The sequence below is a fragment of the Silene latifolia genome, chromosome X, assembly GCF_048544455.1.
Source record: "Silene latifolia isolate original U9 population chromosome X, ASM4854445v1, whole genome shotgun sequence".
Lineage (NCBI taxonomy): Eukaryota > Viridiplantae > Streptophyta > Magnoliopsida > Caryophyllales > Caryophyllaceae > Silene > Silene latifolia.
In genome coordinates, this window is record NC_133537.1 from 343,911,341 (window position 1) to 343,935,936 (window position 24,596).

Genomic DNA, 24,596 nt, shown 5'->3' on the forward strand with positions numbered 1-24,596 from the left:
CCACCACATACAAATTTAAGATTTTTTTTGTCTAAATGTAGAAGTATTCCAACATAATCATATTAATGAGTAAAAATAGATACTAAAAGAACCAGTATAACAATAATCTATAGGAAAGCGGCCTTGCACATTTGTACTTCTGTGGTGTTTTTTCTCTCCAAGAAATCAAAATGTAAATTAGAGTTTTCAATTTTCTTTCCGTCTCGAACATTGAAATAAAGAGAAGTAATGGAGACAAGTTGACACAAGCTGCTATCACAAATATACACTGACCATCTTCAAGACAGCAAATGATTGCAATTAACAAAACCACAGATCCATCTATCTTGTCACTTACTACTACAAAATCCATACAAATGTTGTCAAATTAATACAGCATGCAGCACTTCAAGAGTGCAGAGTAAAAACGGACCAAAACAAAATAACCGCCTCTGATTAAAAAGGTAGTCACCTGAATGAATTGTAAATTTTCAAGTTTAATATTTTAATATTTCCCTGTTCTTGGAGGAGATGAACGTAATCTTTCCATCATCGTCTCATGAAAACTTTGTCCAGCTCCACCACGGTCAAACCTATGAGGGCTGCGGCTACGGCTCCTTTCACGACTCCGGCCTGTCCGACGGTCTGGAGAAGGGCTCCGACGGAATCCCTTATCATGATTACCGCGGCCATTCCCTTCATACCTACATTGGATAATCGAGCAAATGAATGAAAAAAATCAACAGAAGCCATCAAGAACTTAAAAACCTTGAAAATTTTGTGGCAAAAACAAGGAAAGAGACGTTTAAGGGAAGATAAAGGGGGTGATGGGAAAATATTACTCCCAAGTGAGGGTAAAGCATTACCCTAGGGGGAGGATAAAACTTACACGGTTACGCCCGTTTCAGAGAATCCATAGTTCTCATTTATTTATTTTCTATTCAACACCCAATCCATGCCTATATGGAAAAATGAAATATACGATCTTCCAAAAGAACCCCCCAGAAAATAATAAACAACCATTCATAAATTGGTAACATGAAAAATAGGCTAGGAGAATAATGCACTGATATAGTAGAATGCTATACCTATTGTTAAACCTGCCACCATAACTAGAATCACCTCTCCCACCGCGACCTCCATCACGACCACCAGGTCCAGAACCCCATTGACGCCTGCCCCTACCCATTCCACCCCCTCGCAGAGCCATGTCTCGAACCTCTGGAGGAACTCGCTGATTTGCTCCTTCTAGAATCTTAACAAGGTCTGAAGCATGTTTACTGTCCTGATCTGAAAAAAATGTATACGCCACTCCAGTTGCTCCTGCTCTTCCGGTCCTCCCAATCCTGTGAACATAGTCCTCAACCCCTGTAGGGAAGTCGTAATTAACCACCACCCTGCAAATTAACAAAATGGGTCATCAGCATCATTCAGATACATAGATACCGACAGTGAAATGTTCAGACAGTTGCACCAAATGAGATGTTTGATTTATTCTTTTCGAATTTCAACTATGCTAATTTTACAAACAATGGGATACCCAGCACACATAAACCGAGCTAACCAAGAATAAAAGAGCGTCTAACCAAAGAGAGAGACTAGCAGTGTATTCAAAGTCCACAGCTCAAAATAGAAAGCAAACTTGGGTCTTTAGGTATTAATTTGGGTGTACAATTAATCTCATATTTGGCATATTAGGAGTAAATGTACATGATGCCAAGGAAAATGGATTGTTGATAAAGGGAGTTATAGTTATCGTAAGATGTGAGCAGTTTTTCAAAATAAAGTTGGATTAACAAAATCTACAACTGTGGTGTATTGTAATTGCCATCATTCTGCAAAATCCACCAGTTCAATCATATCATACATCAAGTTTCATATCTTTCTTGCTGTTAAGTATTTGTTTATATGGAAAAGAAAAAGTAGTTATGCGGCTGCTTAGAAAAATACATGAATTGTAATTTTGTAGGAATTTGAAAAATATATGTGATTTTGCTGGCGCCGACCAAGTACGGCATTAAGATTCAACAAGTATGGTAATTTTCTGGCATGTCATGTGGCAGGGAAGATGGTCGAGACATTAGTGTACTAGATGAGGCTGAGTCCAAGCAAAAGGCTAACAGCGACTCCACCAACGGACCACGCTTTACGCAGACCCAGTCAAATCCGATGCAGTGCATGCACACCACCATCTTCCCAGTTCATCCATGTATGTAGAATTCATTAATTAAAAATAAAAAATAAAATAATCAAGTATTAAAGGACAATTTGTATGTTTGACTTTCTATATTAGGAATTCCTTTGATGGACAATTGGATCCTCCACGCTCAATTTAAATATATACATTTAACTATTTACTTATTTAAACATCACATATTTTTACAAAATACTTATCTTTTCATAAATAATGTCACCTACATAAACAAATTGGTATACATAGACTCATAATATACACGTGCATATATGCGGTTACACACTAGTAAGCAAGTTATTTAAGGAATGTTGAGTAAGAAAAATAACCTGATATCCTTGACATCAAGTCCACGTGCTGCAACATCTGTTGCAACCAGTAGAGGAGACCTTCCACTACGAAACTGATTTAAGACGTTATCACGTTCACCCTGAGATTTATCACCATGAATTGCAGCAGCTCCAAACTGGCGAGACAAGTTGCGAGAAAGAACATCGCACATCTTTTTCGTTGCACAGAAGACTATGACTTTTGATCCTGGTTCTTGAGATCTCAGAATCTGCTCCAACCTTCTCTGCTTCTCCATAGGAGACACGACCTCCACATACTGTATCAGCAAAGTTCAAAGCTAAGGTATCTTACCCATGTTACAGTATGACTTCTAAAGCAAACTGCTTTCAAGGCACTAAATGCCCTTAAAATAAGGTTACTAGAGTACTAGTCATGAACACGATAAACATATTCATAATTACTAAAAAGAACACGTGGTTATCCAAGGTTGGTTAACTTCATTTTTAAGGTCCTTTTCTTTTACTACAGTCACTTCAACTATGTATTTGCTTCGCATCAACCAATTCATTGGACATTCTTTTTACTATAATTTTTTTGTTAATTTCACATCAACCAATTATGAGGGAGACAAGGCATTGCGCGCCTCGCACATAGGTGGAGGGTTGACTTTGCCATTGCCACTGCACCCCGGGTTTCTTATGTGATCCAGTGATCTGAGTTTGTTTTCAATAACAAAAAAAAAACATTCAATAATATTACCTGAGTAATGGACTTGTTTGCAACAAGTTCATCTACATTGCCAATGTTGACCTGAACAGGACTTGACAGTAGATCTGCAGCAATTTTACGAACTTCTTTCGGCCATGTTGCAGTGTACATAAGAGTCTGGCGGCGAGAAGGTATCTCCTTGACAATTTTTCTAATTTGAGGCTCAAAACCCATGTCCAGCATACGATCTGCTTCATCAAGAACCAAGTACGACACCTGGTGCAATCTGATTCTCTTCATCTCTAGTATATCATTCAAACGACCAGGTGTCGCTACCACAACATCCACTCCTCTTTCTAGCTCCCTCAACTGAGGGCCTTTAGGTGCTCCTCCATACAAACACTGGAGAGATAACATTGCAAGAAATTACAGTTTAAATCCCATAGTTATATAGATGACTGGTATCAGATTCCAATTATCTACATTAGCTAATTAGTAGTAACCAACAAACATATTTGGAGTACATGATGGCTATAAATTGAAGTTCTATGCAAACTGCACAGAGTCATGAGGCATAACAAGCACTAAACCCTCTGACATCCTTTACAGCAAGAACTCCCGTTAGTTACACAAGAGTTACTGTCATTGCAACAAAGAATAGAATACAACGGAAAGACAAATAAATGGGAAAATAAGAGCAGTGAACACTAGATATAGAGATAACTCAAATCTATCTTAATTGATGTCTAATATGTTGTGAATAGAAGAACCCAGAGTCCCAGACACATTACAGATAGATCATAGAGGTTTACTTATCCGAATCCTCAAAATTTTACTGCTCCTAAAGGCTTTAGTAAGAAAAAATAATCACAGCAACTCACTCAAAAATTTAGACAAATCATTCCAGTAAGATTTATCATACAGAGTAGAAAACAGAGTTTAAGCAACTGAACAAAATATTACCGTGGATACAATTCTGGACGACCTTCCGAATTTTACTGCTTCAACTAGTATCTGAGTTGCCAGCTCCCTGGTTGGTGATAACACTAACACAGTGGGTCCCATCTGAGAATTATTGCGTAGGCGCTTGAGATGCATAAAACCTGGGAGCAGATACCCCAAGGTCTTCCCAGAACCTGTCTTCGCAATTGCCACTATATCCCGACCTTGCAGAGCAATTGGCCAAGACTGCGCCTGTATTGGCGTAGGAGCAGAAAAACCAGCCCCAGTTGCCTAGAAAAGCATAACGCAGGAAGATTGCTAAATAGGTGTATACTGTGACATTTTTATGAGACACGTGGAGCGTTAATGCAAGAAGAAGCACCATCCGCCTATGCAGGTAGCGAATGCTTGCAAGACGCACGCCACAGCAGGAGGTGGCCTCTTCTTTTGTTTGGACCAAGTGGCAGACTGAATCATCACCAGCAGCAGCCCTGCCACGAACTTGGATGATTCAAAAGCCATCTCAAACAAAGGTCCAGCGTAAAAGAGGGGCAGTACAGCGTACGACATTAGCTCTCCCAGGAGCAAATATCGCATCTGCGGCAGAAGTAAAGAAGTAAAAAATCAACTAAGGTCTGAACTCCAGTGATTGCAGAACTTTGGAAGTTAATCGCAGCTAGTTCAGCATACTAACTGGTGCAGGCCAACTAAGAGATGCATATAAAAAGAGAAAAACAGAACCCCAAAGATTATACCTCTCTCAGAATCTCAGAAGGGAAACCAGTAGCTTCGAAAGTCATGAATGGTGGGGGAACGGAGTCTCCCTAAAACAAACAAGGAAAAAAACTAAACCATTAAAAATCAGGTAGAAGTGTGCATTACCTCTCTCATTAAAATCCTCAGCTAGTGGACTTCAAATGAGAAAGAAAGGAGCCACTTACAGCAAAAAAAAAAGGAGACCAAACAGAATAATCTAGTTGTTTAAATATCCTTTTAGTCCCTAGGTTGCACGGACACTCCTAATCGGTATTCCCGTGTCGAACACGACACTCGTCGGACACACGTCAAAACGTGTCAGACACCTGTAAAGCCGTGTCTAACTTTTATCTTTTATTTGGGCACGTGTCCGACGCGTGTCCATGGTATTTTGAGCCGTGTCCATGGTATTTGGACACACCTTCAAACGGAAAGTTGAATGGCGTGAATTGTTATATGGTTGAATTTGGTGGAAAAATGTTCTTTAGACAAGTAATGAGATGTCGAAATAGATTGATAAGTTGGTTTTTGGTTTTAGAAATGAGAATAAGTTATATTTAACGTCAAATTTTACATTCATTTATTTAAATTTAATATAAAATACTTTTTCAAAAGTAAAATTACACATATATAACTGCAAAAAATATATTTTATTAAATTTAAATAACGTGGCCCGTGTCCTAAATTACATGGGATGCCGTGTCACGTGTCCGTGTCCGTTTTGGTGCTACCTAGTTTAGTCCACATCAAGAAAAACAAATAAAAAAACAGACTTCTACAAGTGACATTTCTTTCTCTCAGTACTAGATAAATCCCACATGATGTTTCTATTAACAACATTCAGTCAGCATAGACCATACAAAACTACATACGCTACGTACGTAAGTTATTTAAATACCAAAAATAGGTAATAAAATTCAGTAGAACCAGTACATTATTTGACAAAAAAGAGCCAGTAAACAATAGAACCTAAAAAATTGGGTTAAGCTTTTTTACTTTCATAATAAAAAGAGATACTAGATTTAACCTCTTTTCTAGTGCAGAAGGTTCATCTTCCTTATTAGATCAAATTAGAGAAATAATACAATACTATGTACCAATCCAAAATGTCAAAAACGAAATAATGCATGAAATGATACGTGTGGAACATGCAGGGGTAATTATGATGCAGAATATGCAGTGCCCAAGAAACTCACAGAAACTGATATCTCATGCCGGCGACGGTAAGCTTCAGCAGACAAACCACTTCCATTCTCCAGTGGTTCATGTCTAGCAATCAATCCACCACCTCCATTCAAAGCAACTTCGTCTTTGGCAGACTGATTCCAAGAATTCATAATAAAAAAGAAAAACAACGATCATTCCCACATTAAATAATATACCAGGAAAAAGAATATAACGCACATGTATCCAATAAACCAAAAAGACGACCCATCTGAATAGCATTCATGACCCCATCCCTTTCACATGAAGCACTCTAAAGCCTCCACTAAAGTAAAATGGAAATAACTTATGAGCTATGTTACTCGGACTCGGGTACGGGTGTCGGACACGGGTACGGATCCGAGTGTCGGGTACTCCGAGGTTAGAAATAACTGACACGGGGACAGTGTCCAAAAATTAGACACGGGTACGGGGATACGTCGATTTCTAAGTGGTAATTATATTAAAATTTTGGTGAGAAGCAAGTCAAAAGTCTAAACAAAATTAGATAAAATGTCAAAACCCACTATCATTATTGCCCCACTTGCCATTCTCTCTCCAATCCTACTTAAAAGGAAAACATGCCACGTAAAGATAAGGCCCACGTTATGTTTAGTTTAGATAAAAACCAGAAATCAAAGGCCCACTTGTAAAACAATTAAACCAAAGCCCAATGTAAATGTAAACCCTAACGATGAGACACCATCTGCCGCCTTACTGCACATTCCACCAACCACCACACCATCGCAGCATTCTAAAGGTAAGATATTTTCGTTCCGTCAACTACTTGACTAAAGTCGCCGTGTCGGCCTGTCGGTTGCCGGATCCGGTACGGATTCCGTACCGGGATCAGTGTCGGGTCGGGCCGACACCGGTACTGCTCGGAATCTGCCGTGTCGAAGCTACATAGCTTATGAGGCCATGTTTTAATTTAGAAAATATATGTACTACAAACCGACCACCACCCAATAGTCACACACGCTCTAACCTATGGTGGGGGTGCCAGGGTATTTTAGTCATATGTGCGCACTTGACGTGTTGAGAACTAAATGAGTCTTATTGAAAAGATTTACAGTCACATAATGTTATGTGCAACAATTATTCCATCAAATTCCACAGCTAAAGAATAGTGAGTATTAGTTCCACTAGAAACGAGAAACCCAATAACATATAAAAAAAAAAAAACAAATTGTCCCTTAAACAAATAGCTTCAAACTCCTTGAACTTCCCCAAAGCTAATCACACAGCATAATAAACAACATATAATATAATAGCTATAAAAAAGGCAACACAGCTGAGGAGGAGTAGGCAAAGTGGCAAACCTGCTGATACTTTTCTCGACTACGACCTCTAACACGATTATCGTCATCATCATTAACATACCCACCATCTCTCTGCGGTCCGTGGGAAGAATGGTTTACTTGCACAGAAGAACTAACATAACCAGATGACGGCCTTGCCGAGGAGTGCCCATTTGAAGACACGACAGGCTTCTCATACTGTGTAACGTTAGTCTCCGGGTTCCAGTAATACAAGTACCCAGTCTTACCATCTATCAAACCCCTCCATGGCTTAGGAAGTGTCGGATCATCAGGCGCATAGCGAGGCCCAGCTGAAGCTGTTGAATCTACCGCCATATATACTCGCCTTCACACCCAAAAAGATACAAATCCATGTCATTCATTCACGTATAATAAACTCGCAATATTCGGTGTTCGATTCGGATTGAGTTGGGTTTCGGGTACTATTCAGGTTAGTGATATTCGGTGTTCGATTGGTTATCAATTCAGATATTTTTGGTTTTGCCAAGGTCTAGTAACAACAACGTTAACTATTGTATACTAGATCTAAACAAAAACAAGTGTAAACTAGACAAATCAGCTTAATTGTCGAAAAAAATTAGGGTTTTGAAGAAAGCGATTAGGAGGAGCTTTTTTTTTGTCCCATCAATTAATGGCTTTCTACTTCAATAAAAAAAATGGATTTAATGTCATCGTCATTGCAGGATATTGCAATACTACAGAATCTATCGAGTTAGATAAAATCGATCCTCTTTAAAATTCTGGAAACGAGATAAAGTAATTAGAAGAGATGAAGAGATACCTGAAGAAGTAAGAGGGGAGATGGGATTGGGGATTCGATCGGAAGATATTAGGGTTTGGAAGAAATCCCCTTTTACGATTATTGATTGGCCTTTCTCTCTCTAAAATCGGATTTGCGTAGAAGAGCGAAATAAGAAAGAGAGAGTGGCAAAGGTGGGAAGGAAAATTCGTATTCTTATACGTGTAACTTTAGCCGCACATGTTCTCCTTTTTGGATGCCAATTGCAACTTTGCAAGGAAAGTAGGGGAGTCCTGGTCAATGGATCGGGTCATTACGGTTCGGGTGATTTTCGGTAAGAGTTTTTTTGTCAAAAACTACCTTATATTTAGGGGTATTTGTAAAAAAATTACTTTATATTATTTTTCTTGTTTTAAACTACCTTTGTTTTCTCTTTTCTTGGTCAAAAACTACCTAAGCTCACGATATGACGAGATTTGATCGATTTAGCGACATTAACCTATCTCACATGACTCTGTTAACATCAAACAACAATGACCAACCGCATAAAAACCACAATTTAACTTCAGCTGACCAAGATTTATGTTTTTCACATTTCAATAATAACTATGAGCATCTACTAAAACTAAGCGTAAGTACATCACGACTTCCCAAAATTTGGTCTAGGCATGATTTAAACAATAAAGAGTTGTATGAGATAGTTTAAAGCCGAAAAACTAACCAAATTTGTGTGTACTCTTAGCATAGGTAGTTATTGACCAAAAATAAAGAAAACAAAGGTAGTTGAAAATAACAAAATTAATATAAGATAGTCTTTTTACAAATACCCCTAAATATAAGGTAGCTTTTGACAAAAAAAAACCTTATATTTAATAGTAAAATTGCTATCTTGAATTGAAGTGAGATGTGGCGTACTTGAAAAACATTGTGATGTGGGATTAGCGCTGTTCAAAATGTGGTCCGCCCCGGCAAATCGGACCGATCTGGTTCGGTCGGGTGATATTGGACCAGACCATTAACCTTTCGGTCCGGTCTCCGGGTTATAAGATATGCCATAGCCGATCCCCGGACTGATCGTGTCTTTAGTCAATCTAACCTTTATTATGATATCTGTTAGGATAATGAATTATTTTAAAATTTAGGTTTTTTTTTTTTTTGATTAGGTAAGAAAACTAGGTTGATCCTCTAGGGTATGACCAACCTATCTCATCCTTTCGAATGAGGGAGGTAAGTTGAAGCCACCGGCTATCAAACCACCTCGAAAGAGTTGGACATGAATGTCCAATTGAAGCCATGAAGTCAGCAACCTTGTTGGCTTCACGAAAGCAATGTTTAATTATCACTTCATCGAAAAAATGAAGGTCTAATTTCACATCCTTGATAATACTAGAAATTTCCCACGGAATTTGCCAAGTACCTCGAATCGAGTTAATAACACATAAGTTATCACCCTCCACAATTAACTTTGAGACTCCTAAGTATTTAGCTGCTAAAATACCTTCTTTTAAAGCAAGTGCTTCCGCAACAAGGATACTATTGGATCCGCACTTTTTTGCTCCCAACAAAACGACTTTACCATTGTGATCTCTTAAAGAATATCCTAAAGCAGCTTTATTACCTTCTATTCTCGATCCGTCAAAATTTAACTTTAGGAAACCGTTTGTAGGTTTTTCCCACCAAATCTCTTCCTTACTAGAATTGTTTCTAGCTGACTCTTCTACCTCGGGATTGTTGAGATCCTTAAATCTAGTCACATTCCATGTCTTAGTGCTATTATTACGTAAAGTAATAAGTTTGTTGATACTTAAATTAACATTATTAAAGATAATATCATTTCTATGGAACCATGCATTCCACCAAATAAAGATAATCTTTATAAAGTCATCTTTTGAAATTAAATCCTTGAGATAATTAAGTTTCGTTAGAAAAATTTGACTTATAATAGTATCATAATTTAACAAAAACTCGTCGAAATTAATAATGTTCAGGTCTTGGATGACAGACCCAATCAAGGGACATTCGTAAAAGAAATGATCTTTGTTTTCAATAGGGTTGTTGCACAGAACACAATGAGGTGGGACATCAATATGACTCTTGAGAAGTCTACTTTTCGTTGGAAGGCCGTCAACACAGGCTTTCCAAAGAAAAAAATTCAATTTAGGAGGAATATTCAATTTCCAAATCCACTGAAATTCACATTTGTCAAGAGCTTGATCGAACAAACCTTGCGCTAACCAAGTTGCTGTTTTGGTAGTGAAATTTCCATCTACGGACAACCCCCAAATTAGGGTATCTGGAATATCATTATGTGGCACTGAAATGTTAGTAATCTGATTAACAATATCGTTATTCACTAAACTGGATAATTTACAAACATCTCATTGCTTGTCTGAGGTTATGAAATTTTTAACCAAAAGATTAAGATCACGGTTACTATCATCATCAACCATACTGCTTGTAAGTGGGTGTGAAAAAACCCAATTATCAGACCAAAACTTAATGTTGCTACCATTACCTACCTGCCATCTCAGTCCTTTTCTAAATAGAGAGTCCGAAGACTCATTAGTTTACGCCAAGAAGAGGTTGAATTAGGTTTATGATCAAATAGTGAACAATTTCTCAAGTATTTTTTAGATACCACTTTGACCCATATACTTTCCTTATCCATAAAAATTTTCCATAAAAGTTTAATTTGAAGAGCTTTATTAGCTGCTTCAGAAGATTTAATTCCTAAACCACCAACCGACTTTGGCAAACAAACTTTATGCCAACCAACCAAATTAGGAGAACGTTGGGAAGGATTCTTATTCCAAAGAAAGTCTCTATTAATCTTATCTAATCTATTATGGATCGATGAAGGGAGGAGGAAGCTTTGCATCTGAAAAGTTCCCTTCGCGGCTAAATTAGCATTGACAAGAACTAGTCTACCTGCTTGAGATAGAGAATTCGCTTTCCATTTCGATAATTGAGTGCAAGAAGATTGAATAATGTTCTCGAAAGTATTTTTAGTCACTCTGCTATCAATTATAGGACATCCTAAATACTTACCCAAATGAGCTTCCTCGTTCATATGAAGAATGCCTCTAAAGGATTCACGAAGAGAACGCTCAATATTTCTAGTGCATTGAAAAGTGGATTTGTCAAAATTAACAAATTGTCCGGAAATCGTGCAAAATTTATCTAAAATAGACTTAATAGTTCTACAACTCTGGTTAGAGGCTTTAGCGAAAATGATAGTGTCATCCGCAAAAGTGAGAAAATGAATTTTCTCCACCCCGGACCCATATTTTAAAATTTAGGTTTAATTATAAATCTTTGAGACTTGTGAAAAAAGAGTAGTTACTATATTTGACAATTGAAGTAAACAACAATTAACATAAGTGGAGCAATCCCCCTACTACTAAGAGAATAAAAATTCTCTTAGTTTTCCCTCCAAAAAGCATCTAGCTAAATAAGTTAATAAATAAAATTTGCTTTCATTACATTATTATATTTTTAATGAATATATTCTTATAAATAAACTCTAATTTTTTAAATAAATTCATAATTATGATTTTTCATTAAAATAATATAAAATTGATATTAAATTATAAAGTATAAGTTGTTAAATTTTTCAGTAATGCAATAATTATTACTGTAGAGAATAACTTGACACATGCTTACTATTAGCTTCGTGACAAAAAACATTCACTAAAAAAAATTCACAACTTAAATAATTTTTTTTATTAGTTTTCCATTTCAATTTTTTTGTTTCATATCAAAATACAATGGAGTGAACTGATAAATACAATGGAGTGAACTGATAAATACAACTTCTCTAAAGTTTTTCCTCCAAAGTGCTCAAATTTATATATGGTAACAAATTAGATTTTCATTTATTAGACTAATTTTCGATTTAGAATAATCTATACATAAAAACTGTATCTCCTATTAGGCTATTATTAACTTCGTGACGAAAAAAGTGTTTTTAAAAAAAAATTGATGTAGTTAAAATATTTTAATAAAAAACACAATTCATGGAATTATTCAATTCTTTTGATTAATTTTAATATTAGTTATTTTTTATAAAAATTCGCGAGATATAAATCTAAAATCTATAACTAATACACTAAAAATTAAAAGGCATATATTTACCGCGCATTTGCGCGGGATCTACACTAGTTAATATATAATCCAACTTGAAATGAGTACTTAATCATCGTTCTAATTATGAAATTTGATCAAATAACGGAGAAAATGAGTATTTCATGAGCAAACATAGAACATTATCAAAGGCATTTAACTTGATGTATTTAAACATTTTAATTTAGAGTAAGGTTATGGTCAAAAATATAAATAAATAAACACAGGTGTTTCATACTTTTGCTTAAAGATACGGTTAACAAGCAATCAAGTTTGACTTACGCTTTTTTTTACTTAACAAGAACTCGATTCGAGTTGAAATTAGTTCCAAAGAAAACTGCACAAGGCATATTAAGATAGCCTGAAACATGAACCGATCCAAAACTTATGGTGCGATTTTCAAAAGAAAAAAAAACGTGTAACCCAATGATAATAGATGCCCAGTGCCCACACAAGTGACATTTACAATATCCCAAGTAAAAAATAGAAGAAACAAATTAATTGTGGTACAAAATGGAATACAACGCACAAATACAATAGTTAGCAACCAGAGCACCACGCTGTAATGGTTACAGTTTTCTGACTCGAATGGCTTTCGTTCACATTCCACAAAAGGTACGACTGAAGCTTCCCTCTCCATCAGGGGATACTCATAGTAAAAACTTCACTTAAAAGCTCGCTTTCTCTCCAGCAAATCTTCTATCAATCCTGCTTCAATTGCCAAATATAACATGCACCGATGCACGTCTCCTCGGGCACAAGGCGAGAAAAGATGAATACGATCGCAGATTGCACACAAAAGAAGGAAGATTTCAGGTAGGAAGTTTAACTATGGTGAGCGCCAAAAAGGAAGAAGCGGTGGTCAGAGGGAGTATATGACTTGTCCTCTTAATCACTCATTCACACTTCAAGAGGTTTACTACTTCAGGTCAGGTATTCAATTGAAGTTCATATTTTTGCATCACTGTACAGATTCAAATGCGGCTGTTGTACTCCGGCTGGTGAAATATGAATATGAATCCGCAGAAATTAATAGGTACACTTCAACCAAGCGTCGTTCACACATAAAAGCAAGGGAATAACAGCTCGCAGAAGGAACACTCAACATATAGAAATACACACGGTTCTTGCTCAATGCTCCATCAAAGCAGCATCTGTTTCTGAGAGCGGCGCTGCATTACAGAATCTCAATATGTTAGCACTTTTCTAAATACCCACATTACAGAAATAGCACACTAGCGAAATATGTAACATCTGAGGTCATAGCAAAGGAAATGGCAGCGCAACATATCAACCAGCTTCTAAAAAGAATATATATATATCCTTGCAGCTCACTTTATCTTCAACCCCTAGTTGTCAAGCAACCTGGGATCGAGCGATGGAGGGATCCCTCCTTCCAACATAGGAAATATTTGGAGGAAACCAGCATTTGTACATTCCCCCTCCACTCTCTTTTCCTCAATGTGTATCCAAAGTCCAAACAAAGGCTTAAAGATAAGAAGAAAAACAAATAGATAATGTCGCCAAGATTTTTTACCCAGGCAAATGTCCTCAATGTGTATCCAAAATTCCAAACAATGAGGAACTCAAACCTCCAGACATAATAAGTCTCGCTAGTAACAAATATCAGTGTTAACTTAATTATAGGACCAACAAATTTACTTGGACATTCAGAACATGTGCGTTGATTTTACATTACATTTACAAGGAGTGCTGAAGCTCATAGAAGTATGATCAACTGGTGTACAGCACTTAGCAACCACAAAAAAGTACTAGCAACCACTACGAGAATGTGTCAACCATAACAATCAGAAAAACAAAATCTAAATTCTTTCAGCAAAGAAAACATACCAAGAAGATCTTCGTAAGCATCTGCTAGCAATGATGAATCCATCAATAAAGGGGGTGAGAAGACCTGGTCAGGAGCCTCGTCAAGATCATAGAAAGATGTTTGCGATTCGGAAGCTGCATAATTTGAAGCAGAAGTGGACAGGAACCCATTGATTGGGTCATACTCACTAAACATATCAAATTCGTTGAAGACATCTGGTATGTCATCAAGCTGCTTGCTTACACGACTGCCAGAAATAGAACTGCCATACGACGAATCCCCTTCAGATGTGAACAACCGTTTGCTCCTAATCGAAGTTCCTCTTTGTTCTGAATCCAAAGAAGTAAATCCTGTAGCTGAAACTGGAACAAAGAAATGCTCGGAACCATCTTCAGAGTGGCTATCTCGTGAAGATTCATAATTACATGATTGTATGGACAAAGCTGTTTCTCGGACAGATCGCTTTAAATTCTGGACATACAAACTCTCTGCATCCGCAACTGCAGACAAGATTGAAGGAATACTGTATGTTTAGCAAAATTGAATGGTCAACAAATGAAGTAACAATAGATAATTTTTGCATTCCAAATTACAAACCTTGTGGTGGGTTATCCGTTGCATTGTTCATCAAACCGCTATCAGCATACTTTCTTTCTGTCAACTTTTCAGCATGGTTAGCTGGAGAAGCATAACTTTTGTTGGTATTTCCTCCTTTCCCAGCGGAATTTGGAGTCAAGCTAAATAAATGAGGAAGCTTTAACGCTGGGCTGGCAGCCGATTTTTCAAGCTGAACATTGCTCATCTTCGAAGTTACTTCACTAACCTCATCTTTGCTACTACCCTTGAAGAATAAATGTGAAAAACAAATATCAGCATCGTGGATTCTTTTTCTTTAAGTCACACAAAACTAAACCAATACCAGTACCTTCACACTGCTTTGTGGTTGCATAGGTAAATCAGGCCGACCAGAACGTTTGTTGATCTGAGGAAGACCAGAGGAAATAGTGTTTGCTTCATCAGTGAGGTCTGTTATTGATTTTTGTATAGCAGGTGAAACTTCCTTCAGTTGATTTATCAGGACCTGTACAGAATCACCATGTTTAGCACATGATCACCAAGTGGGGAAGGTTGCACTATGAAATGAGGCAGTGAGCAAATGGCTCAGTGTTCCCCTCCATTTTATACAATTTTCAATCTTGTCATTTCCCCTCTATGTCTACAATCTCAATTTTAAAAGTTCTTCACTGTTAAACCGAAAGGAGTATTTCTATTCTTCTTGACAATATTATCAAAAGAAACGGAACTGAAGTGGACGAAACAAAACCCCCCTTGCAGCAATTTTTTTTGACATACCCAGCTCGTCATAAGAAGGATAGTTGGAACATTCCGAATCGCCCTTTAATCTTTTCTAAGCATATAGTTTTGACCTGTATCTGATGATTCCGATTCTGTTGAAGCACCTAAAGATCTTTCTTTGATAAAAAAAAAGTAGTTCTGTACCCCTTAACCGTTCTTTTACAAAACCATACAATATGTGCAGTCTAAGATCCCATCCTCAAACGTATGACATCTGGATCCCAAAAAGCTTCCGTACTGCCTAAATCTTAGTGTTGTTTGGTGAACGTTGTAGCTATCTTAGTCGCCTACACCTTTTCCTTTTCATATATGAAAACAGCCAGCTTTAAAGAGGCTTATTGAACTATGAAATTTGTATGCCAGGCTACCAGCAGCACATGTGAAAGGAATTTGAAAAACATGCATGGTTGAAATTATTGATCACAAGGCTCAAAAGAAAAAAAAAAAAAAAAAAAAAGGATTTATCTACTTAAAGTACGTTCATGCAAATATAAAGCTATATATTACCTGTATGCTGGCTAAGTGCTGCCGATGTTCAGCAAGAGTTGCAGCTAAAGATTCAGCATGACCATTGCCCGTACCTTCTTGTGTACTTCTCAATATATCTGGACCCTCTCCATCATTGGCTTTTGCCTGCACAATATGCAAACAGAATAATCGAGTTTTTACCACAACTTAAAGTTACTACTTAAATGTAGCAAGAGCACTACCAAAGCCCAACTAAATAAGCATACCAATTGAAGTGATTGCTTGTGAATTCGTTGCAAGGCATGTGTCCAGCGTCTAAGGATCTCAGCAACATCAACAGTTGGATGACTTCTTCCACTTCTGTCATCCACACGACTGAATGTCTCCTCGCTTAATTGTGATTGGGAAGAATCTACACTGCTCCTTGGCCTTTCGCTAGTCATATATGCACTTAGCCCATCGTTTTGCTCTTTCTCCTCCAAATGAACTGCAGTTTGATCTCCAGGCTGACCTAACAGAAACTGAGAGCTTTGATCCATACCAGCAAGCAAAGCAGAACCAGAAATGCGATACCTAAAGGAGCAATGGTAGAAGTGTGATGCTTCAAATGAACAGAAAATGGATGAGGAATACACAGGGTCTCAAGCATTGGTTTCAAACTTGATCAAGGCCTGATCAAGGTTAGCACGGGCCAAAACCACCTCAAAATGTGGTCGTGGAAACCAACCTTTATAAGTACAACAGGATGTAATGTGGGGTAGCCAGGTAGCAGCGGATCCACTACCATGGCAAAAATAATGCAAAACATATGTGTTTACCTGTGCTCTCGATGGGCAATTAAATCCTCTATAGGCCCTGAAGCAAGGACTTCATGCTGGCCTAACCACAGTAGAAAAGAAATATATTTAGCTTTTCTGCTACCAGACTCATTTTATGGCAGGAAGTGAAATAGTACAAAACAAAAGAATTCATTTACACAAAAGGAAAATTAACACCTTCAAAAGACACTAAATCATTTTAGGTCACTAGAACTCTAATATCAGCAACACACTGAAATAAGATTCTCCTAGCATCTCAATTGCATTAGGAAAGGAACATAGATGACGTAAGCACATGGAACACTAACACGTCCGCTTGCCAGATGCTCAGAGTGATGCGTCAAGGATGATCAAGACACAGCCATTGACAATTAAACCAATCTTTAACACCTAGGACTCATTGGAACCCATATTTGAGGACTCCCTGGTCACTTTAATTCAATTCAGCAGAGTCAGAATGCTTTCAGTTCTCTAATTTAGGATTAGTTGAAGTTTTAGTCTAGTTTAGATAAGTTTAGCAAAGTATGACTTTAATATTATCTTAGCTTTTGTGCATTTTACTCCAGATTATTTTAGATGCAACTGTAGAGTTTAACAAGTTAGAAGACACAAAACTGAAATCCTTTGTCCATATCCATTATCATCATTTCCATTTCTGTTTCTATTCAATTCTGTTTTGTTGTCCATTGAAACTAAAAAAAAAAAAAAAAAAAAAAAAAAAAAAAAAAAAGTTCATTAAATGATTGCCTTCATGTCTGATGTTCAACATACTTTTACGAGATAATAGAGACTCCCACAGTCGAGTAGCCTTCGAAGCCAAATGAGAACTTTGACTCGACCCTGCTGATCTTTCATCCCACATTTCGGCTTCCATCTTGGCTTTATTTCTCATGTCCTGAAGCTTTTCAAGCTCCTGTTGCAAATATGCCTAAACCAGACAATTAAAGGGTAATAAATTGAGAATAATATCCTAATGAGATGAAACAAAGTGCTATAATAGATAGCCATCATACGATAAAGGCTCTAAGCTTGAGCTCGTACCTCTTCTGCACAAAGTCCGCGATATTCTGCAGTCATTTCATGTGCAAGACTTGACCACATTGTCTGGGTTTGTACAGCAGTTTCCGCATTCGCTAGAAATCGCCTCCGTTCAAGAGCTATCCTGGACTGTTAAGAAGAGGCGTCATAGCTGCCACTCAATAACTCTTAACATTCTAGGCACAAAAGTGAAGTTTTTCTGCTTTACAAGACAAAAACACTCATACCTTTGTAACAGGAAGTAATGCAGCTGCGTGTGAAAATGCCACATCAGTCAAGGAACCAGGCAATGGGTTGGAAGCGATATCACCAGGAAATGTCCGCCGGTGCACTTCACGCAAAGCATGGAGAGAAAGTTGCCATAATAATTCAACAAATCTGCAATTGCACAAAAGAATTAGTCCTCTTATATTTTTGAAATAGATGATCCACTGTCAAGCGCAGTAGGTTTTGATGGGCAACGTAGCAATAGGAAAATGACACCAAATATACACCAGATCAACTTTCTGACAAATATGAAAAGTGGGAATGATCATAAAAGAGATTAAAGTGAAAAAAAGTTTAGAAAATAAGCAAAAAAAAAGAGAAAAAATTAGAAGTCAAACTCCATCATCCACCTAGATTATTTCCTTCAACACTGTCATAAATGCTATATTTTCTTCAATGAGTTCAATCTCTATGAAGCTCGTATCAGTCTCAATTACCTTTATTTTTTTGGGGGGTGGGTTCCCTTTCAAGCCTCATAGCTGAGAGCCACAGACCCTATGTCTAATGTAAAGGATCTCTTAAAAATAGTTGTAGTTGATCGATGCAGATGATAATATTCCAAAAATGATTCCCTGTCCAAGATCTAAGTGAAAGATGGTCTCTAGAGATTTCTAGTAGATGAACCAAGCCCAACCCTATTGTTCTAGGCTCAAGTTGATCACTACTCTACGTTCCCAAGTGTTGCGTTATCAAGCGAATCATGGAGCTGAGCAGCGAGATCACTTCTGTCTAGTACTCTAGTGGTTTACTACTATATTCCAAAAAAGAGGATGTGAAATACAATCTCCCATCTTCCTTTCAAACCCGCAAGGTAAAACTCCCTAAGTTTAGTGGTTTACCACTATCCCTCAAAAGAGAAGAATCTGGCAGAAAAGAGTCTCCAATTTCCCCATACTACCCGCGTGGCAAAGCTCCTTGACCTCAACACAATATGAGTAAGCTATTCCCCTCAATGAAACCCAGAACTAGTCAGTCCGTGAAGTTCTAGAAACACAATAAATCTACCTCATTACATTCCCTCATAATGTATCCCACTATCCCTCCCTCAATTCATCTAATCACAGGTCTCCGCGATTTCACACATTACCATCACCGTCACACAAACACAAGCACAGATCTTATAAACAAACTAGCATTCACCCAAAAACATCAAAAAAAATGGCAACAACAAACCTAGGTCCACAGCAAGTAGCAAGAGAAGAAACCCTTGAATTACTCCTTGGTAGTGCACCTTGCGACTCCAGCTCACCAATTATCCCTTGCACCACCTACATTCAGTGAAGGACCTTAGTTATGTCGAGAGGGAGCCCGTCCCCTACAATTTCTGTTTCTATACATTTCAGTGAATAAATTAATTTCCCCTCTACTTTTTATTTCAAGATCACTCCAAACAAATCCAAATTACCTAAATTCCAAATTTTCCGACACGAAAACAAAAACAATCCAATCAATTAACACAATTAATTACCTTGCGAAAATCACGAGACTGAGCTGAGTCAAAAATCGGCCAAACCTTGTCGAAATCCTACCAGATCAACAAAATTCAATTCAACAATCAACAATCTCATACCACATTACCAAAAAACAATCAAAAACAATAAAATCAATCAACAAAATTCAAACCTTTGAAGATTGAAGGGGACCACGGAGAGAAGAAAGGAGAAAGTAAAGAAGTTGTTCGCCGAGTTTCGGGTTAGAATGTCGGAAAAGTCCGACCCGAGGAGTGGAATTAGAACCGGGTTGAATGCCGATAATTGACGGATCCAAACCAAGTAACAAACAGTTAGTATACATAGCACTTTCTAGCTCTATTTCTCTCTCTTTCTCCCTATCCATGGTGTTTGTTATCTACAGTATCACTCCACCACTACCAACCTTGAAGCTTTCTCTCGTCGCAACAATGGCGTCTTTTTTTTTGTTTCGTTTCTCTCTCCTCTTTTGCTTTTCGTTTGAATTTTTCGGATGATGATCGTTGAGGTGAGGGAGTTTCCTTTCTTTCATTTTTGGGATCCCTCTAACATTAAATTATTATAAAGTTCGGATTATGTCGGGTTAATGTAGTTGGATTAGGTTCGGGCAGGGTCGTGGTTACGGTGTGGTTTTTAATTAATGGGTGGGTTATGTTGGAGCAAGTTGTTTTACCAGATTGATTAGATTGGTTTTCGGTCAGGCAGAGTGGTGGGATCGGATGAAGTTTGACTCAGCGAAATTAACCGGGATGTCATCGAGTTTAAAGCACTTGGTTATAGAATTCATAAAGTAGGTTTCAATGCAGATGTTAGTTGATAAAGTTAGAAGAGATGGTACTCATAACTTAAGTTGTTTTACCAGATTGATCGGATTTGGTTTCGGTCAGGCAGGGTGGTGGAGTGAGATTGGGTCGGATGAAGTTTGACTATGCGAAACCCAGGTTATCTGCGATATCGAATTTAAAGAAATACTTGCTTATAAAATTCATAATGTAGGTTTCAAATAGATGTTAGCTAACTTAGTTGATAAAGTTAGAAGAGATGATGGTACTCATAACTTAAGTTCAATTCAACTCCGGTCACAAACATCTTTGATATTAGAAATCTCTTTACACCCAAAATATAAAATAAAAGTAATATAAAATTGTCCAATTTCATATTGGTGCACTCTAAAGCTAATTTAAGATTAGATTACATAAATGAATAAAAAAAAAAAATTTGCTTCATTTTATTTTAATTTTAACAAATCACTGTTCCACCAATTTTTTTTTTTTTTTTTTTTTTTTTTTTTTTTTTTTTGACAATCGGGTTAACGAGACTTACATATTAATAGCACGCTTAGCTATCCTATGAGCGGCTTTGTTACAAATTCTAGGAACATAAGCAAAAGTAATACAATGAAAGTTTGCCGCTAGATTGGTTATATCGTCAATAGTGTTCCTTGTCCAATGTTTGAGTTGAGAGAATCGTAGGACTTGGCAAGAACTCCGTAGACAATCGAGAAAAATGTTAATATGGAGGATGTTGCGCGAGAGCGCCATTTTAAGGCTTCCCTAATTGCCAAAGCTTCCGCTTTGTTCAAAGATTCTCTCGCCATTCCTTTGATACGAATTCGAAACAATATCATTATCAAAAGGATGCATCCGCCAAACCCAAAGAACAAACTCCTTAGACCACGCCGCATCCACATAAATATGAGACCGAGAGCAACTCACGAACTCGAATCGGAGGAAAGGGTACTCCATTCCTAAGCTTAGTCAAGTCCTCCTCCATCTGTTTGGAAAGCTATGGACCCCGGTTTCCCATCTTCACAGAAGAGCTAAATTAAGGGAGTCTTGATAAAGAAAGATAGCACCAATAGGGGAGCACTCGGTACTATCAAAAATCTTTCTGCACCTTACCACCCAAATAGTCCAAATGGTACACAAAAAGGAGAGACAAGCCTCATGCTTATTGTCACCTTAAAAAAAGAACGGAGAGCCAATTGCAAACCCAAGACCGGAGACTCAAATTATCCCCCGATTGTGCCCTAATCCCCAGGAGACTTCCACCAAACTCGTTAGCAATGAACAGTCCGAACAGGTGTTCCCTGATTCCGTTTCTTGTGAATCACAAAGCACGCAAGTAAAAGGACCATCAAAGCCCCTCCTTAGAATCCTTCCCAAAGGCAACGATTCCGTGAGAAGTTTCCATAAGAGAATGATCCAACTTTTCGGCCCTGGCAGGTTCCAAAGGATTTTTTGAAAGACACCCATACATGCAACAGAACTCTTGATCGGTCCTTCGGGGAAGTCAAGTGTTCCAAGAATTTTGAAGAGCAATGTGATAGCCAATCTTAACGAGTAATTCCCGGATGACGAGCGGACCAATAGAAGATGTCGCCTTCGAGCATCGAATTGGAATAGCAAGAATGTCCTTAATGGAAGTTTCATCAAAAGACATAGACACAAGTCTATGGTCCCAATCTATTCTTTGTTGCAAATAAGATCTTTGATTCTCAAATTACACAAGTTGGGTGAATCAAGAAGAAGCTCAACACATCGTGGTTTCTGACTGTTCCATGAACCCATTTAGTATTCCAAACACCAAGGTCAGAAAAAGAGGAGGAGTTCCATGCTAAATGAGGTTTGATGAGTTGAAGGCCCCAAACAATACCTTTCCATCCCCACGAAGAATTACTCTTGCCATCGTTAAAAAGCGCATCACCATCACGCCACTTTAGGCCATATTTAGCACCAATAGACTTACAGAGAATAGAATTAGGGTGAGTGATCATTCTCCATCCAATCTTTGCTAGAAGTGCTTGGTTGAACTCCTTCATACGTCTAATACCCAGACCACCATTCCTTTTGGGTTGACTTAGGAAAAGCCTACTACACCAGCTAATAGAGGGAGATTTCTTATAACCCGCCCACCAAAAATGTGACAAAATAGCATCTAATCTTTTTGTCACACTTACGGTATTTTGAATACCGATAGAAAGTAAACCGAGAGGGAGGACAAGACAGAAGAAATCAACGCCAATCTACCCGCCGACGATAGAAGAATGCAATTCCATGAAGATAATCGCTTCCTTACCTTATCAATGATAAACTCAAAATTTCCTTTTACTTTTAATCCCACCTGAGAGTCCCACGTCCGTAGGAATACCCAAGTAAGATCCCAAATTAGTGTTACACGGTATGTTGAAGGTTTTCAAGCATTTTCGAGCAAAGGACAGACTAGAGCTCGAACTTAACATCATAGAGGACTTATTATCATTAATAACCTGGCCGTAGGCATGACAATAATCCTTAATAACTTTGTCAAGGCTTTCGCAACTCTTAGAATTACCTTCAATAAAAAACATAGAATCATCCGCAAAAAGCATATGGGAGACAGGATACTATTTCTCACGATCTTTATTCCTCGTATCATCCCCTCCTTCTCCATACGTAGAATGTTTAACGAGAGAATTTCCGTGCACATAACAAAAATATAAGGGGAAAGAGGATCGCCCTGACGAAGGCCGCAACTTGGGTGGATACGTCTCGAAGGAACTCCATTAACCGAATTTCATAAGACACCGTCGTGATACACTTCATAATCACCGAATGAAATTAGAGGGAATCCCATCAAGAGAAGCGTGCCTCGATAAAGTTCCATCCAACCGATCATAGGCTTTACTCATGTCACGGCCTTAAAAGGCCATCCTACCCATCCTACCACTTCTAGATGAAGAAATTTTGTGTAATATTTCATTTGTAATTAAAATATTATCACCAATATTCCTCCCAGGGACAAAAGCATTTTGAAAGTCACCCACTAGTTTTCCCATGTACTTTTTCAATCGGTTAGTGATACATCTAGTAATGACTTTCATTATAACATTGCATAAGCTAATCGGTCGGAAGTTATCAATCAATGTTTCGGGGCACTAGATTTCGGGATAAGAACTAAGAAAGTCTTATTCAAAATTCAGTGAGCTATTACCATTGAGGATAGCCAAGACAAATCCCAACAACATCATGCTTAATAAAATGCCAACACTTATGGAAGAAGATAGCAGAATACCATCGTCCCCTGGAGATTTTAACGGACCAAGTTGGAACACAAACATTTAACCTCCTTAGGGGTAAAACGAATGCAAAGTGCATCTCGTCATCGAGAAAGGAACTCTTTATTAATATTGAACAAATTTCTCACAGAGGGTGGTACTCATCAAAAGTTATCCGATTCGCTCCTTCCCCGAAAGAGTCTAGAATAGAATTGGACAAATAATCCCTTAATACCCCACACAAAATTCCACTCCCCATTATCCATTTTAATCCCAAAGAATGTAATTCCCGCCGCCTACCCTTAACCCAATTAAAGAAGTACTTGGAGCATGTATCTCCCTCGGTGTTCCATTTCATCTTGGCCCTCTGTTTCCAATATTTAGCCGAGACTTTAGCATACTCCACTTGACTAGCATATGCAGTGGTGAAAGTTCGAGTCACTCCCTTCGTCTCAATTTCGTGGAGCCCTTCAACCAGATTGTCATCAAAATCACTCCATTTCTTATTCCATTCCTTCCTCTTGGAAATAGACCAAAGACGCATACAATTTCTAGCTCTTGATAACTTACGTATCATTCTGACGGTGGCAGAGCCTGAGACAGGCTCAATCCATTCGTTATGAACCAAGCTAATACATTCCTCATAATCCAGGTTCCAAGCCTCCATACGATAAGGTCTTCTACCATTACAAGTAATTAAATCTGTTTCAAAGATAATAGGCGCATGATCTGAAACTTGAATAGGAAGATGAGTAATACCAGAATTCGGAAAAATATCATTCCAATCCCACGATCCATAACCCTTATCAAGTCGTTCCAACACTACACTATGATCTTCTCTCTTATTACACCAAGTAAATCTTGGCCCCTTAAATGGAATATCCATCAGAAGATGCTCAGCTTTCCATTTATTAAAAAGAGCGACCCAGGAATCCGACCCTTACTACCTCCCCATTTATCTTCTTGATAATCAACTTGGTTAAAGTCCCCTATAAGGAGGAAAGGGTTGTCAAAAGATCGAATCCATTCACTAAGATCATTCCAAACAGCTTCACGTTTA

At 37.8% G+C, this 24,596-nt stretch overlaps 2 protein-coding genes across 2 annotated transcripts; both read right to left on the reverse strand.

The window, feature by feature from the left end:
- Positions 1–253: 253 nt before the first annotated feature.
- Positions 254–8,398, reverse strand: LOC141619706 (ATP-dependent RNA helicase-like protein DB10). Its single transcript, XM_074436728.1, has 9 exons — positions 8,174–8,398; positions 7,393–7,717; positions 6,064–6,186; positions 4,867–4,935; positions 4,133–4,402; positions 3,221–3,571; positions 2,500–2,777; positions 1,068–1,376; positions 254–683 (listed from the first exon to the last, which is right to left on the reverse strand). Exons 2-9 carry the CDS (start codon positions 7,705–7,707, stop codon positions 485–487), a joined length of 1,914 nt encoding a protein of 637 aa, XP_074292829.1. The 5' UTR covers positions 7,708–7,717; positions 8,174–8,398; the 3' UTR covers positions 254–484.
- Positions 8,399–12,659: 4,261 nt separating this feature from the next.
- Positions 12,660–20,138, reverse strand: LOC141619709 (AUGMIN subunit 6-like). The gene is made up of 13 exons (XM_074436731.1): positions 19,655–20,138; positions 19,500–19,556; positions 19,205–19,299; positions 17,992–18,142; positions 17,768–17,893; positions 17,498–17,654; positions 16,727–16,787; positions 16,175–16,481; positions 15,948–16,073; positions 15,010–15,165; positions 14,682–14,925; positions 14,105–14,584; positions 12,660–13,425 (listed from the first exon to the last, which is right to left on the reverse strand). The coding sequence occupies exons 1-13, from the start codon at positions 19,865–19,867 to the stop codon at positions 13,385–13,387; spliced, it is 2,214 nt and encodes a 737-aa protein (XP_074292832.1). The 5' UTR covers positions 19,868–20,138; the 3' UTR covers positions 12,660–13,384.
- Positions 20,139–24,596: the final 4,458 nt, after the last annotated feature.